This window comes from Scylla paramamosain, chromosome 6 (genome assembly GCF_035594125.1).
Source record: "Scylla paramamosain isolate STU-SP2022 chromosome 6, ASM3559412v1, whole genome shotgun sequence".
In the NCBI taxonomy this organism is placed as follows: domain Eukaryota; kingdom Metazoa; phylum Arthropoda; class Malacostraca; order Decapoda; family Portunidae; genus Scylla; species Scylla paramamosain.
Window position 1 is genome coordinate 32,349,008 of NC_087156.1, and position 15,855 is coordinate 32,364,862.

Genomic DNA, 15,855 nt, shown 5'->3' on the forward strand with positions numbered 1-15,855 from the left:
ATCAGAAATTTTAGAGAGATCAGAAATTAGGCATTCTGTGGCTTCTCTGCATGAACTGTTTACTTCCTGAAGGTTGGACATCTATGAAAAGACATGGAAAAGTGTAGGGTGGTATCATCAGCATAGAAGTGGATAGGACAAGAAGTTTGGTGTACATGCTTTTTTGTGATTGTCCTGTTCAGCAGCTGTGGAATGTCAGGTTGCATTGTCTTTACTAGCTTCCTTGCATAGGATATCCATGTATAAAAGGGGAAAAAAAAACTATTTAAATCCTACTACAGTGGAACCTCATTTACTGAATGCCTCTCTTTTCAAAATAGATAAATTTTGAACTCAATATTGCTTCGGTTGTGGTACCATAATTCAGTTCTAGAACAACGTTACTTGATTTCAAATATTAAAAGATGTAGCAAAAGCTGCTGTTTATTACTAATTTATAGTTTCTATAAATATCTACTTCATTTTTATATATTTGGAGGTGAGACACAGTGTAAGACAGTAATTGAATCTTTGAAATAAAATAAATGTGATCCTGTTGAAAAGCCTCGATATAAACAAAAAGTTTTGGTGCTCAGGAATAATCTTGAGCCATGGCTCTCTCGATGACCCCCAAGACCATCACTACTGCACAACTGCATTTTTCCAGTAGTTTTTTCCCACTAGCAATATGTCTAAGTGTTATAGATCACCTTTATTTTGGCAGTAAGTGAGTTTCTCTCTGTGTCCCTCTGTAAGGCCTCTCTCACTAGATTGGTCTAAACACTATCTTCTGATGAGTTCTGTGTCACTCAGTTCATTCATTACATCTTTTCTGGATAAATAATTCATGAGCTGGAGATGTTATGAAGCAGCCATCTTGGCTGTGTGAACGTCTGTCATAAGCCACTAAGACAGCGTAGACTGGTGTCTGGGAACAGATTAATTCCTTTTACATTGATTTCTGTGGGGAAAATATTTTTAGTTTTCAAGCACTTCAAATTTCAAACGGCATTCAGGAATGAATTAAGTTGGAGAACCAAGGTTCCACTGTACAAAAAAAGTTAAATAGGAAAGGGTTCCAACTGATTTAGCCTGTGTATTTCTACAAGTGGTTTCATGTTCCTCTTTTGAAATAATTTCAGTCATGGAAGGTAGAAAAATAGAAACAAGGAAAGAGCTCCATAGTTGGCCAGTTGCATCAGTTAGATGGACAGAACAGGGATGAGATTAAGTAGAAAGTCTAGTGCAGAAAACCATGGGAGGAGAGACATGCATTTAACAAGTTTACATGAGTAGTCACCATGATGATAAAGCAAGAAATGCAATAGAAACAAGGAAAGAGCTCCATAGTTGGCCAGTTGCATCAGTTAGATGGACAGAATAGGGATGAGATTAAGTAGAAGGTCTAGTGCAGAAAACCATGGGAGGAGAGACATGCATTTAACTAGTTTACATGAGTAGTCACCATGATAATAAAGCAAGAAATGCAACATTGTGACAAAGTGTAAGAGACTGAATAAGTTGAAGTGGGGAAATTAATGAAATGAAAACTGGTTTTATACAGTTGTTTAAATGGAGCACCTCCATATCATGGAGCCACACTCCACTCTGTTTAAGGGCAGATAAGGACAATACACAGAATTAAGTTTATTTCTGGGAAGAGAAAAAAAGTTGGTGGAGCTTATACAAGCTGTTTTGAGATGAAATGTAAAATTTTTAGTTGAGATTTTTACTGAAGACCAGCTAAAGTATGTCATTGTGTAATGACCCCTTCTTCCCTTTGAGTTTTCATAGAAACACTGAAGTCAGGATAGATTTTGCCATGAGAGGGATTTAACTCCAGACCAGGAAAATAAAGTACATCATCTTGGATGTCAGAACTACAATAATTATCAAATCCCAATTTTTTTTTTTTTTTTTTTTTTTTTTTTTTTGTCACTTGCCAGCTTACTCCTTTCATCTAATCTGCTTGAACAAAGACTTAATTTCTTGTAGGCTAAGGTGCTTCTTTAGAGTGACATATACCATTATACATTATTTAATGAGATTTCCACCACATGCAACAAGGATTAATTGCCCTCCTTGGGCACTTCATTGAAACACTAAGATTTTATTATGAAGCTGGAATTGCAAGTAAATCACTGTGGGAGATCCTTGCTAGAGATCAAATTCTGGACTGTGTAACTGAAGACATCAGGGTCATAGCAATTGTCAGGCCCCAAAATCAATATAAATAAAGAGGGTGTAATTAATGGAAAGAAGGATAAGTCAAATATAATAGAAAGATGTATTTGAGGCTCTGAACAACAAAGAAGTTTAGGAAAGATCTAAAGTAAGTGGTAATATGATTACTGGTGGCAATCAAACCTGGTGGTAATATGATTACTGAGCTTATAATTTTGACCTCCAACATTCAGGTCCCTTACCAGGCACAGATAATTTTGGGTTACCTACTTTCCTACTCAAACTGCTATGTACATAGTAGAGAATAGGACCTAAGTTAATGACTTTTGACTTTATTCTATAGTATTAGGCCTTAAATCTGCACTTAATACTTGTTTAGTTCTGCAGAAATAAAAGGCCAGCTGTTATATTATTGTGTCTGTGTGTATGCACTTGCATAAAATTACTACAGTATGAATTTCTAGGTTTAAATATTTAATTACTGCATTGTTTTATTTCAGTGTACATGAACTTGGTCAGGCTTGTATTGATATAGTGAAGGCTGGAGGGGCCTGCCAAGCCGCCCCACGAGATACTTTCTGCCAGCGAGATCTGTCTGAATCTGCCCGTCATGTTAAGGAAAAGGTATCTTTAACTTAATAACAATTGTGAAAATTATTATCTTGTAATATTTCACTAAACTTTTCATGATGGAAACAACTAATATTCTTAAATTTCATTCCAGGCTTCACATGTGTTGGCTGCCCTCCAAGCTGGTTCAAGGGGTACTCAAGCCTGCATCAATGCTGCGTCCACAGTGTCAGGCATTATTGGTGACCTTGATACTACCATAATGTTTGCCACTGCTGGGACACTCAACTCAGAGAAAGAAGGGGAAAACTTCTCAGACCATCGTGAATATATTCTGAAGACTGCCAAGGTATCAGTTGTCTTGATCATATGTGAACAAGATGTTGCTAGAGTTGGATCAGATTTATTATCCCCTAAGTTACTAGACCAGGAAATACCAGAGGAAAAAAATGATGAAAATGAGTGAGAGATATAGGACCCCGAGTAATGTGAAGTGACCATGATATAACAGTGGCTCTAGGACATGGCTGTGAAACAGTGTTTAGGAATATTTCAATAATTGACCAAAAGATAGCATGTAGTGTATATATATATATATATATATATATATATATATATATATATATATATATATATATATATATATATATACCTTTCTGACCATTCTATTGCTGCTGTGGTAGACAGTCACTGTTCTCCTAAATCTATTAACAGTGGTGTTCCTCAGGGTTCTGTCCTGTCACCCACTCTCTTCTTATTATTCATTAATGACCTTCTAAACCAAACCTCTTGTCCTATCCACTCATACGCTGATGATACCACCCTGCCCTTTTTCACGTCTTTTCATAGACGTCCAACCCTTCAGGAAGTAAACATTTCACACAGGGAAGCCACAGAACGCTTGACTTTTGATCTTTCTAAAGTTTCTGATTGGGGCAGAGCAAACTTGGTATTGTTCAATGCCTCAAAAACTCAATTCCTCCATCTATCAACTCGACACAACCTTCCAGACAACTATCCCCTCTTCCTCAGTGACTCTCAACTGTCCCCCTCTTCTACACTGAACACCCTCGGTCTGTCCTTTACTTATAATCTGAACTGGAAACTTCACATCTCATCTCTAGCTAAAACAGCTTTTATGAAGTTAGGTGTTCTGAGACATCTCCGCCAGTTTTTCTCACCCCCCAGCTGCTAACTCTGTACAAGGTCCTTATCCGTCCATGTATGGAGTATGCTTCACATGTCTGGGGGATTCCACTCATACTGCTCTTCTAGACAGGGTGGAATCAAAAGCTTTTCGTCTCATCAACTCCTCTCCTCTAACTGACTGTCTTCAGCCTCTCTCTCATCGCCACAGTGTTGCATCTCTAGCTGTCTTCTACCACTATTTTCATGCTAACTGCTCTTCTGATCCTGCTAACTGCATGCCTCAGCAGCCTCGCTGCACAAGACCTTCTTTCTCTCACCCACCTCTCTAACACAAGAATTAACCAGTAACTCTGGAACTCCCTGCCTGCTTCTGTATTTCCACCTTCCTATGACTTTAATTCCTTCAAGAGGGAGGTTTCAAGACACTTATCCTTCAATTTTTGACTACCGCTTTGGACCCTTTTATGGGACTGGCTTTTCAGTGGGCATTTTTTTTTTTATTGGATTTTTGTTGCCCTTGGCCAGTGTCCCTCCTATTTAAAAATGAAAAAAAAAAAAAAAAAAAAAAAAAAATATATATATATATATATATATATATATATATATATATATATATATATATATATATATATATATATATATATATATATATATATACATATATATATATATATATATATATATATATATATATATATATATATATATATATATATATATATATATATATATGTATATATATATATATATAATACATTAACAAGTATGGCTATATGAATAATTGCATCTGTGGCTTTGCATACATATAAATTTATTATGAGTATGTGACCAAAAATTATATAGCACAAGTTGAATTTAATAAAAATGACAAAATGTAAGATTGAATGAGATGCAGGAAAATGTAGGTGTATAGATAATTTTGAGTGTTTATCAAAAAAATACTGGAGGCCCCCAGTCCCCTTGTTCTATCCCTTTTAATACCCTTTTAAGGCATGAAGTATTATTCCAGCCTAGCTATAAAGTTTTAGTCCTGATCATGGCCTCCCTACAATGGAAAACAAAATTGTTTGCCATATTATATAATCAAATTTCAAAAGTTAACAGCATTAATTTACAGCAAGTATACAAAAAACATGTTTCTCACTAAATCATGTGAATGTTTTACATGAAACTTATACACGTTTTTGTGTGATCGTTTCTGGCAGGCTCTTGTTGAAGACACAAAAACTCTTGTGGCTGGTGCAGCATCATCTCAGGAACAATTGGCTGTTGCTGCTCAGAATGCTGTTTCCACCATTGTTCAGTTGTCAGACATAGTGAAAAGTGGAGCCTCCTCACTGGGAATCAATAACCCAGAGCCACAGGTAAGTTCACTTGCACAATAATTGCTAGTACACAACTGCTTCATTTTTCCTTGAATTTACACTTTCTTTGCATTGCTGACAAATGTTTCCATTGATTCCAGTTGTGTAACATGTATTTAGATAATTGGGTTGCATCTTTTTTATCCACTGAGTCATCTCTTACATTATCATCCACTAACATTATTTTTTTAAACAATTATCATATCATCTCAGAATTTGGGAAAACATCTCATTCTTGGTTTTTATATTTAGATTTGTGGTTCAATATTATAGAAAACTTGATTCTATTCCTGATGTCATAGTGTCAGCATGATGATTCCCATCCTAATTGGAGTTGGTTTAGAATATTTGAAGCCTTTAAAAAAATATGAAAAGTCTTTAATTTGTGATCCTGGTACCAGTATAAGTAAATATAACATTTTGTGCAGAATTATAAGGAAAAGATTCTGCAATACAGCTAAAGATAAAGAAAAGATATGTGTCTGAATATACAATCTCTAAGATTTGAGTTCTTTTATTTCTCTAATAATATTTTATTTCCTTATTCACTTACTGATGAATTTTGTCATCTACTTCATTTCCTTTTTTCTCATACTGGTGAATTTTTTAATTGTCCATTTCACACATACAAGACAAAGATTGTGGATTTATAAGTAAGTAGTGGTGATTTTTGTCAGTGTAAAATATTAGCACCACAAAGATGAAGATGCAGGCCAGTAGTCCCATTCTTCATACATCTCTAAACATTGTACTCAAAGGATGAACAAACACCAGCAGACTGCGTGGTTCTTATTCAATGTAGAGCATTAGATTTATACACATGATGAATGGTTTCTAATTACATATGCCCTTATGACTCGTGTAACTTGTGTAATTGGTATAAATGCTTTACTATATCTATCTCCAGAAAAACATATTTAAGACATTATTTTTATGGGTGGATAATTATATTTTAAAGAACTTCCATACAAGTCACCAATAACTGTCATGACAGACTGTAGGAAGTATAGAACCTCCCCTGACTTTACGTGGTTATACAGCTTTAATAAGAGTCTCACCATAACATGCAGTAATTACTGGTAACACAAGAATTTGTTCCTTGGATTCATTATTGAACCATTACTTTCCTTCTTGCATAAAATTTCAAAGGTTCATATCTTGTTAGTTTTCTCAGAAAATGTCAAGGTGATATGAAGGTCAAAAGAATGATTTTGTGTTTTTATCATTGTTATTATGATTCTATTATATATATATATATATATATATATATATATATATATATATATATATATATATATATATATATATATATATATATAAATGTACCTCTTACAAACCCAATTTTACCATTTATCTTGTCCTGTCAGGTCATGTTGCTGAATGCCGTCAAGGATGTTGCCATGGCTCTGGGAGACTTGATCCATGCCACAAAGGCTGCTTCGGGCAAATCGCACAATGACCCAGCTATGACAACCCTCAAGGAGTCGGCAAAGGTAAGCAATGTCTAGGTGTACATTTGTGTGGGGTTGGGAGGCATGGGATGAGAACTCAGTTAAAACATGATTATAAAAACAGTCACAAAAATCACTTCTTTGGCATTCTTTACACATTCCTAAAGTTACTGATGTGAGAACAACAAATACTAAAACACCAACAGTATGCACTTGCATTTACACTAACCTTGTTATGTAATGAATCCTTGTATATTAAATAAATCTTGCATAAACTTGATCTAATCTTACTCTTAGAGAATGTGTTGCAAGAGAAAATGATGAAAAGTTGAATAATGAAGAAAGCTAAGCATTGTGATACGTGTTCAACTTACCACTACTGTCATCTTGGGCCAATAATTAGTTCCTATATATGTGCTTGCTTTTGAAAGTATTGGTTATACACAACCAAATTCTTGAAGGTGACATGAGCCAAGAAAAATCAAGTAGCTGTAGCATCAGAAACATTAGGGGGAGGGAGAATTCCATTTACTGTTTACTTACAGGTGGAATACTGGTTCTTAGTTTCATAGTTTTGTATATTGTATAATATTGGAACATGCATCTTCAAACCATCAGAGAAATATATTCTTCACACAGAATAACGATAATGCCTTTCTTAGTAATGTCAGTCTATATCTAATGCTGAGCATCTTTTTTACTTTATTATATTGTCACCTGAAAAATGCATGAAACATAATAAATTAAATGTTTTCCATAGCTTGTGAACTCACAGAAGTCATAGATTTCACATTAACAGCAGTGATTCAGCAGTAAATTATAAGTATTTAACCAGAATGGTGAGGTGGAAATTACTGATTGGATGACAGTAATGGGGAAGTGCATTTTAGCACATATTGCTTGTCTGATACCAGAATAGTTTTCATTACTTGGAGACCAAAGCTCAGTCACTCAGGTCATCATATTTGCCAGTACTGAGCTGTTATTTGCTTATGGTAGATGCAGCTGCATACATGCAACTAAGCATTATGAAGTTGTCAGTTGGATCATCTATTTCAATTCTTGTCCATTTCTCAAAAATGAGTGTTGGCATAAGATTACAAAAACCTCATTACACACTACTATAGTGTAAAGCACACTCATATATTCCTGTAACAGTATGGACAGGCTACGGCTGAGAATACTATCAATCTTTTAATTAAAAATCAAGAGTTCATAAAACCTTGAAGTTGGATCACATTCATATGCAGGAGAGAGAGAGAGAGAGAGAGAGAGAGAGAGAGAGAGAGAGAGAGAGAGGGTCACTCACTGGTTAAGTCTTTAGATTTGAACATATCTTTTCAATGCTACCACCACTTGCTTGCATATGCTTTGATATCAGATCCAGATTTTATTTATTTATTTATTATATATATATATATATATATATATATATATATATATATATATATATATATATATATATATATATATATATATATATATATATATATATATATATATATGCAGTCAGTCAATTTTGTAGTATACACATCTTTACAGTCTCTATATGTGATCACTAATTTTTATCAGATATTTGTATTACAAATGTTTTCTTACCAATATGTTAAGTAAATTTGAAAAGCAGACTGGAAGAAATAATAGAAAAAGATGGGTTTAAGAGATAGTATTTGAATAAAACAGAAGTTATAAACTTGACAAGTAGCATGAGTTTAGGAAAATTCTGTTTTAGTACATGCATGTAAAGAATTATGAAAAGGAGTTAACAATGGAAATTGATTTCAAGAAATAGAGAAACCTGTTTTGAAATAAGTAGACAATGAGAATGTTATTTACTGGCATTTACTTGAAATTCATTATTTTACACAGTCACAGTAAATAGTGTGGGCCCACTTTGAAATCATGCTAAAAAAAAACAAAAAAAAGATGCCACACACCTTGGATTGGTGTAGAAACTGTTTCCAGTAGGACTTCAAAACATATATAATTAGTATATAATTAATTAAGAAAATATATAATTAAGTGTTTGTCAAGTTTTTACACATTTTATGCTGAAATTTCAGATTTTCCATCTCGTACCATGTATTTCTTTTAGTGATTATGGATAGATTAAAAACTTTTACAATTGTGAAAACTTAGCTCTATAATTTAATGGGAAACCTTTTAATATCTAATTAACTAGAGTGACTAAAATTGCATAACTCTGTGACACTGCATGCTACCTGGGAGGGTGGACTTTTTGTAGCCGAGTGGCTTCTTGGAATAGTACTATAATGAAATATAGCTCCCTTTGTTTCCTCCTATTGGTATTAACATGTAAAATCCTAACAGTACAATATTGTTAAGGCAGAGAACCAAGATTAAAGTAATAGAATCCTTTAAAGTCCACCAAGTCCCAGGAGGATGGAGCGGTCTTCCCAGAGACATATTGATCCATGTTACAGTATCTAATAATATGAGGGTGTCTTGAGTATCATAGTATCATTTTTAGTCCTAGGAGCATTATCTATCCAAAAGATTTATGATCTAATTCTTTAAAAAGCTCTAGCTTTCTAAACATTGAGGCTAAGCACAAATCTGGGTTCTCTGCCAAGCAGGGTTGGTCCGACTACTATGAGTCAGACCGGGAGTGGCTCATGTCAGACCAAGAGGAGGAGTTAATTCGTCTGCTCTCCGTTGAACACATCCCTGATAACCGTCACCTGACCAGTGATATTTTGATAGAATCAGCTTAGCAGAAATTTCTTAAATATGCTGAAAACGTTTGCTGGGAATGGAATATATACTTTTGATTTTCTCTATGACTTTGGGTCATGATTCATAAAGTTTATGAATAAGGAAGCAAACAGAACATAGATTTCTAACATCAGTTCCATTGGCTTCAGCCATTGTAGAGTGATATATTTATTTGTTTATTTCTCTGAAAAATCAAACATGAAAATTTTGCCATTAAATAGGACTGAAGTGTAAACAATTTGTCATGCTTGTTTATATCATCTCGCTCATGTAAATACCTAATCTAATATATTTAGTGACAACATTACAAAAATAGATACCAGAATTTTGCAAATAATCTGAGATGAATTCTTCATTTTTTTTTTTTTTTTTTTTTTTTTTTTTTTTTTAATGCTTCATCTTAAGATGTCTTGTAGATTTGGTCCCTTAATTTATCTTGTGCACCATTCCAAAGCACAATGAATTTTGTTATGAAGTCATTGAAAAATTCTTCCTTATTTAATTTCACTTGTTTCACTGCCAGCACTTGCATCTTTTTATTTTGTCTTATCAGATTTATGTGATCCAATTAATAAATGTACATACATTATTTCTAGTATGATTCCTATATTGTTTTTTTTTTATTCTCGCAACACAACTAAATAAAAGACAAGTTCACGCAAAACATCAAGAGAAGTGCAATAAGCTGAATAATTTGACAGAATACATGTGGAAATTGGAAACTATATACATAAAGGATGTATGACTAAATATCACTGGTCATGATGGTGAGAGGAAGGTGAGCTGGCCCTATGGAGTGGTCTTGTCACTAACAGTCAGCTGTGTGTTTGTCATGTAGTTAGACCCTCCCCATAAGTAGGAGGCTTTTATTGTAGGAAACTAATGGCATGGTGTCACCCTGCTAACATGACTCCTAGTTCTTGTGTTCATTGTTGATATCCTGAAATTTGTGATTGAACATTCATACAGCAGCTTGTAGATACTGAACATGGAAGTGTGTGCGCTTATGCTCAGTCTTTAACACTTTACTCTATTGACTAAAAATGTGTTTTGTTAGCATATGGCAAACTCATTTCTTATGATTTCCAAAGTAAGGAAAAGCTCAGCTGTCATTGAATTAAAGTGTTCCAGGTGACAAGTAGATTATTGTTAGTGTTGTTTCTTGTGTTACTCAGTGCAAATGTACATAAAATCAAGCAAATGAAGAAAATAACTTCAATATTTAGTTTTAGGTACTATACTACTGTTACATTTCTGTAAGTCCATGATAATTTATTTACATAAAATGATGTACCATTCTAACAACATTGGTAAACACATAAACACACACACACATAGACATGTTAATGTGTATTTCAATATCAGAACTGTACACAACCAACCAATTAACTTTAATTATCTCTTACATGTCCTAGACTTCAGTTGTAACACGATTTGTCCAGCCTCTGGAATCCCCAAATATCAACAAAAATCAGTCACATTAGAAACAGGTTATTGTAGCCTACATTGGCAGGTTTTGTGTTTTATGGGTGGTCATCTAGCTTTATCATGGAAGTGCCAAAGTTTAAGGTGCTTGTGTTTTGAAATTTTCTCTCTCTCTCTCTCTCTCTCTCTCTCTCTCTCTCTCTCTCTCTCTCTCTCTCTCTCTCTCTCTCTCTCTCTCTCTCTCTCTCTCTCTCCATACATTTAACACAACTGCAAACTATACAAATCAATATTTCATTGATTGAGGCAACTTTTTTCACATGTTTTCACCTCTAGGTTTATCGTTAGTCCTTTCTGTAGTCTTTCTTTTATTATAGTTCCAAACCTTTAGTCATCCTCCATTGGTTATGACGTTTTTTTTTAGATTAATTTCCATATTTACCCAATACATCTTCTTTACTTATGTGAGACAGAAATGACACTTTCTAGTCTGTTAAAAGCACTTCATATCCACCATTAATCTTGTATTGCTGGCTGGCACAATACGTTCTCTTTTTCACTTAGATCTCCTTAAAGAGAACTTGTAAATTTTCAATGTTTTATAAGTTAATTATAACCAAACTTTATGAGGATTGGGAGTTAGAGTTATCAGTAAAAAATCTAATTACTTAAGGTACATGGTTGATTATATACATTTCAGTATTTTCCCAAGAACTTGTTTGATTCCCTACAAAATTATTAAATTTTCTTTTTCAATTCTTTTTTTTTTTTTTGCTGCATAAATTCAAAGAACAGTTTCCCAGTCAACCCCATCATGTCTCTTATGTCCATGAAGGCTACAAACAATTCACCCTTAAATATTTCTTTACAATTACTTTTACTTCTGACACTTTATATACATAACTTTTTCCTTTTTTTATGTCTTACTTGTTCTTGTACTTTCCCTCTCTCATTTTCACCAGTCTCTTATTCAGGAACTTTTTCCATATTTTTCTTGTAAACCAAGAGTATCTTTTCTCCTGTATCTGTTTTGCTCATTCTTACTATTCTTTATGCTTTAATGCAAAGGCACAATAATTGTTTTTCCTCTTTAATCTTGTTCTTCCTTCTTTCCCACAAAGACCCATGTCAAAAGCATCCTTGTTACTACTGCATCTCTGCCATATTCACATTTCTGCTCTTGTTCCATTTATACCTGCAGTTTTACCACACTTACCACACCAGCATATATATATATATATATATATATATATATATATATATATATATATATATATATATATATATATATATATATATATTGTGTGTGTGTGTCTAGAAAGAGAGAGAGGTGTTGAAGAGATTATTTCTTTCATTTGTGAATTAAAAAAAAAAAATGTTGAAAATGAGAAATAAAGATATATTTGTTGTACCAGAAGTGAAAGGAAGCATACAGTTTACTTCTTGTGATCACTTTTATTTTTTTATGCACATTTTCATCTTCTGGTAGTGGGAAGTCTGTTTAACAAATGATGGGAAGATTTTGTATTAAAACTAGGATACACTCATGCATTATTTGTTTACATCATGTTTACTCTGAATTGACAGGTAATGGTGACCAATGTAACATCCCTTCTGAAGACCGTGAAAGCTGTGGAGGATGAACACACTCGAGGAACCAGGGCCCTCGAGGCTACCATAGAGGCCATTGCCCAGGAAATAAGGGTAGGATGGCATCTCATCATAGTTGTCACAATACTGAAATATAGTAGTTTTCATCATTATGACATAATAACTAATTCATAAACAATTAGAATTATGTGTGTATGTGTAATATATATATATATATATATATATATATATATATATATATATATATATATATATATATATATATATATATATGTGTGTGTGTGTGTGCGTGTGTGTGTGTGTGTGTGTGTGTGTGTGTGTGTGTACAGTAGGGTACATGACAACACACTGTCGTTATAAGGTACAACTGCAATAACACTGAAATTTTAATAAATATTTAATTGGAATAACCAACCAAAATTGGCATAACAAACTTGCCACTCATGCAAACACTGGAATTTTAATAAAAATTCAACTGGAATAATGAACCAAAACTGGCAAAACAAACTCGCCATTCATGCTAGCACAGAAGTTTTGATAAAAAAAATTAAATAACATACTAAAACTCACAAGCCACTGGTCACCTACCCACTGCCTGTCCCTTCTTCCTTTTTTTTTTCTTTCCTCTCCTTTCTTTCCTCTTGTCTCAAACCCCCTTTCCTGTCACCTCCCCTCTCCTCCCCTCCTCCTTATCTGTCAGAGTGATACACCTCTCTCTCTCTCTCTCTCTCTCTCTCTCTCTCTCTCTCTCTCTCTCTCTCTCTCTCTCTCTCTCTCTCTCTCTCTCTCTCTCTCTCTCTCTCTCTCTCTCTCTCTCTCTCTCTCTCTCTCTCTCTCTCTCTCTCTCTCTCTCCCCTTTTGCTTCATCCTTTCTCACTTTTTCTCACTCATATACCTAATTCCATTTTCATTCTCAATCATATTCTATTTAGCAATCCTTAGGATTGTTCTTACTTTAAGAGAGAGAGAGAGAGAGAGAGAGAGAGAGAGAGAGAGAGAGTAGCCAGCAGTAGGTAAATTTGACCAATACTTGTCAAAGCAGCGCAAACCTCAGGGTAATAATGCGCAAAACTCAGGATGGTAAGAATTTAGAACTAGGCATGAAACCTGTATACATCTGTTGTGTTATCTCAAATGTAGTTGTGGAAATGTGCTCATTTTATGTATTTTGTCAAAAAATTGAGGAGTTTTTAATATTTTCTGGTTCCCTGAAACAAATTAATTTTTTCCCATAGGTTCTTCACTCACCATAACGCACATTTGCCATAATGAACGCTACATTGGAACCAATTATGTTCATTGTTGCATACCCTACTGTATGTACTATATATATACATACACAAGGTGTAGTCGAAAAGTATCCAACCTTGAATTTGTTAGCACAAAGTAATAATACATAAGCAAAATATACATGGGTATTAGGTAGCTGCTTCCTTACTGAGCATGTCTGTAGATGGTACCAGTTGCTCACAGTGACGTATTGAGTACAGCCATGAAGAGTGTGCTGTGCAATTTTTCTTTTGAGTCAAGATGACCAAGCACATTGAGCAAAGATACTGTATCAAATTCTGCCAAAAACTTGGTGATATGCAAGCCCAGACTATCGAGAAGATTCAGAAGGCCTTTGGAGATAATACTATGGAAAAAACACAAATAAAAGAGTGGTACAACTGGTTCAGAGATGGCCACACCTCAGTGGACAGTGAGCCACATTGGGACAGACTATCAACTAGCAGAAACAACAAAATGATTGCAAATATTCAAAGAAAAGTCTATCAAGACCATTCTGTGGCTATTGAGGAGATTGTTGCCAAAGTTGGAATCATCCAGGTCAGTTCAGTCAATTATAATTTGTTCATGAGGAGGGTGTCAGCCAAATTTGTAGCAAAGTTGCTGTTTTACTAGTTGAAAGAAAACAAAGGAAATTTCCCAGGACATGCTGGAGTGTGCTAGTCAAGATCAAAACTTCCTTAGTACTATCATCACTAGTGATGAGACGTGTGTGTATGGTTTTGACCTTGAAACAATATTGCAGGCATCAGAGTGGAAGCATCCATCCTTGCCAAGACCAAAGAAAGCAAGACAGGTGCAAAGCAATGTTAAACTGATGATGACCTGTTTCTTTGACTACAGAGGTATTATGCACCATGAATATGCATTACAAACCCCTAAAGATGTCAAGGGACAATAGTATATGATGAAATTACATTCATTGATATGTTTAAAAACCAAAAAGTCTTTCTCTGAACATGAGATCCACCTCTCTTGTTTGCTCAGTCATCAAAGCTTGTAAACATCAGTAGATGACATAAGTGATGAGTCCTGAAGTATAAGATTCAATCTAGAAAACTGAGAGAAACTGGCGTGATGGGTCAAGCCATTTGTAAGAAAATACATCAACTTCCACCATGTTACCATCTCCCTTATCTCTGCTGTAGGAACATCAAACTTTTCATCATTTATGGAGTCATAATCACCTTCACTATCTTCCATATCTAGTGTGTATTTATCCACACTACTATCACCACCAACTATTAACAGATTTCCCAATTCATGGATGTCTTTGTTATCTACTTAGTGTGAATGCCAAGGGTTGCCCATATTCCATTTGTTTGACTATCAAGGGAAAGCAGATATAGCAGGTTGCTTATGGAAAAGCATTGAAACCATGAATGTCATTAATTTGTGTTTATTTTTGTTGTTTCTCTTTCTCTTGTAAATGCCTTAGCTTTTTGGTCATCCTGCAAGAGTTGTAACAAAAGAGGCATAACACAAGTACTCCACTTTTGTTGTGCTACCAATCTTTAAAGTGATCAGTGTTGCCTTGATATGCAGTGTAACCAGCATGGATAGATGGGACTGTGCCAGCCTAAGGGAGAAGTGCCCATCCCAGCAATATTTGTGACCATTGTGATTGGCACCAGTGACCATGATGGTAGAGTTGCCAACGGATTACTGCTGTATAACCATAACTGGTCCAGCACTGATTAATCCTGCAAGAGAGCCAGTAAATCAATAAGCCATGACCAACTCATGCAGTAATAAGTAATTAATCTAACATCAATAATTCCAGGCATTTGATTCTGATGAGCCTCCCAAAACAAAAGCTACACCTGAGGATTTGGTTCGATGCACTAAGCCAATCACACTGGCGACTGCTAAAGCCGTGGGTGCTGGCAACAGCCTCAAGCAAGATGATGTTATTGTTGCTGCCAACATGGGTCGTAAAGCCATCTCTGATATGCTCACCACTTGCAAGGTTAGTCAAATAATCTCAACCTAAGTTAAAGTGTTATGATATGTTATCTCTAAAATCTCAACTTTTCCCTTAGCTAGATTTTCAAGAAATACTATTTTGATATGAAATTTAGAAGAACCATAGACTA

The 15,855-nt window shown here is 34.6% G+C and overlaps 1 protein-coding gene across 10 annotated transcripts in view; it reads left to right on the plus strand.

Moving 5' to 3' along the window:
- LOC135101607 (talin-2-like) overlaps window positions 1-15,855 on the plus strand; it is a 174,725-nt gene that overhangs the window by 142,756 nt on the left and 16,114 nt on the right. For 9 of the 10 annotated variants that reach the window (XM_064005785.1, XM_064005783.1, XM_064005784.1 and 6 more), the window contains 6 exons: window positions 2,664-2,787; window positions 2,888-3,082; window positions 5,088-5,246; window positions 6,614-6,739; window positions 12,446-12,562; window positions 15,543-15,728. In XM_064005785.1, the coding sequence (XP_063861855.1) occupies window positions 2,664-2,787; window positions 2,888-3,082; window positions 5,088-5,246; window positions 6,614-6,739; window positions 12,446-12,562; window positions 15,543-15,728 (907 nt within the window). Of the gene's footprint in view, window positions 1-2,663; window positions 2,788-2,887; window positions 3,083-5,087; window positions 5,247-6,613; window positions 6,740-9,294; window positions 10,023-12,445; window positions 12,563-15,542; window positions 15,729-15,855 lie in introns of those variants that run through there. The other variant, XM_064005792.1, reaches the window with a different exon arrangement.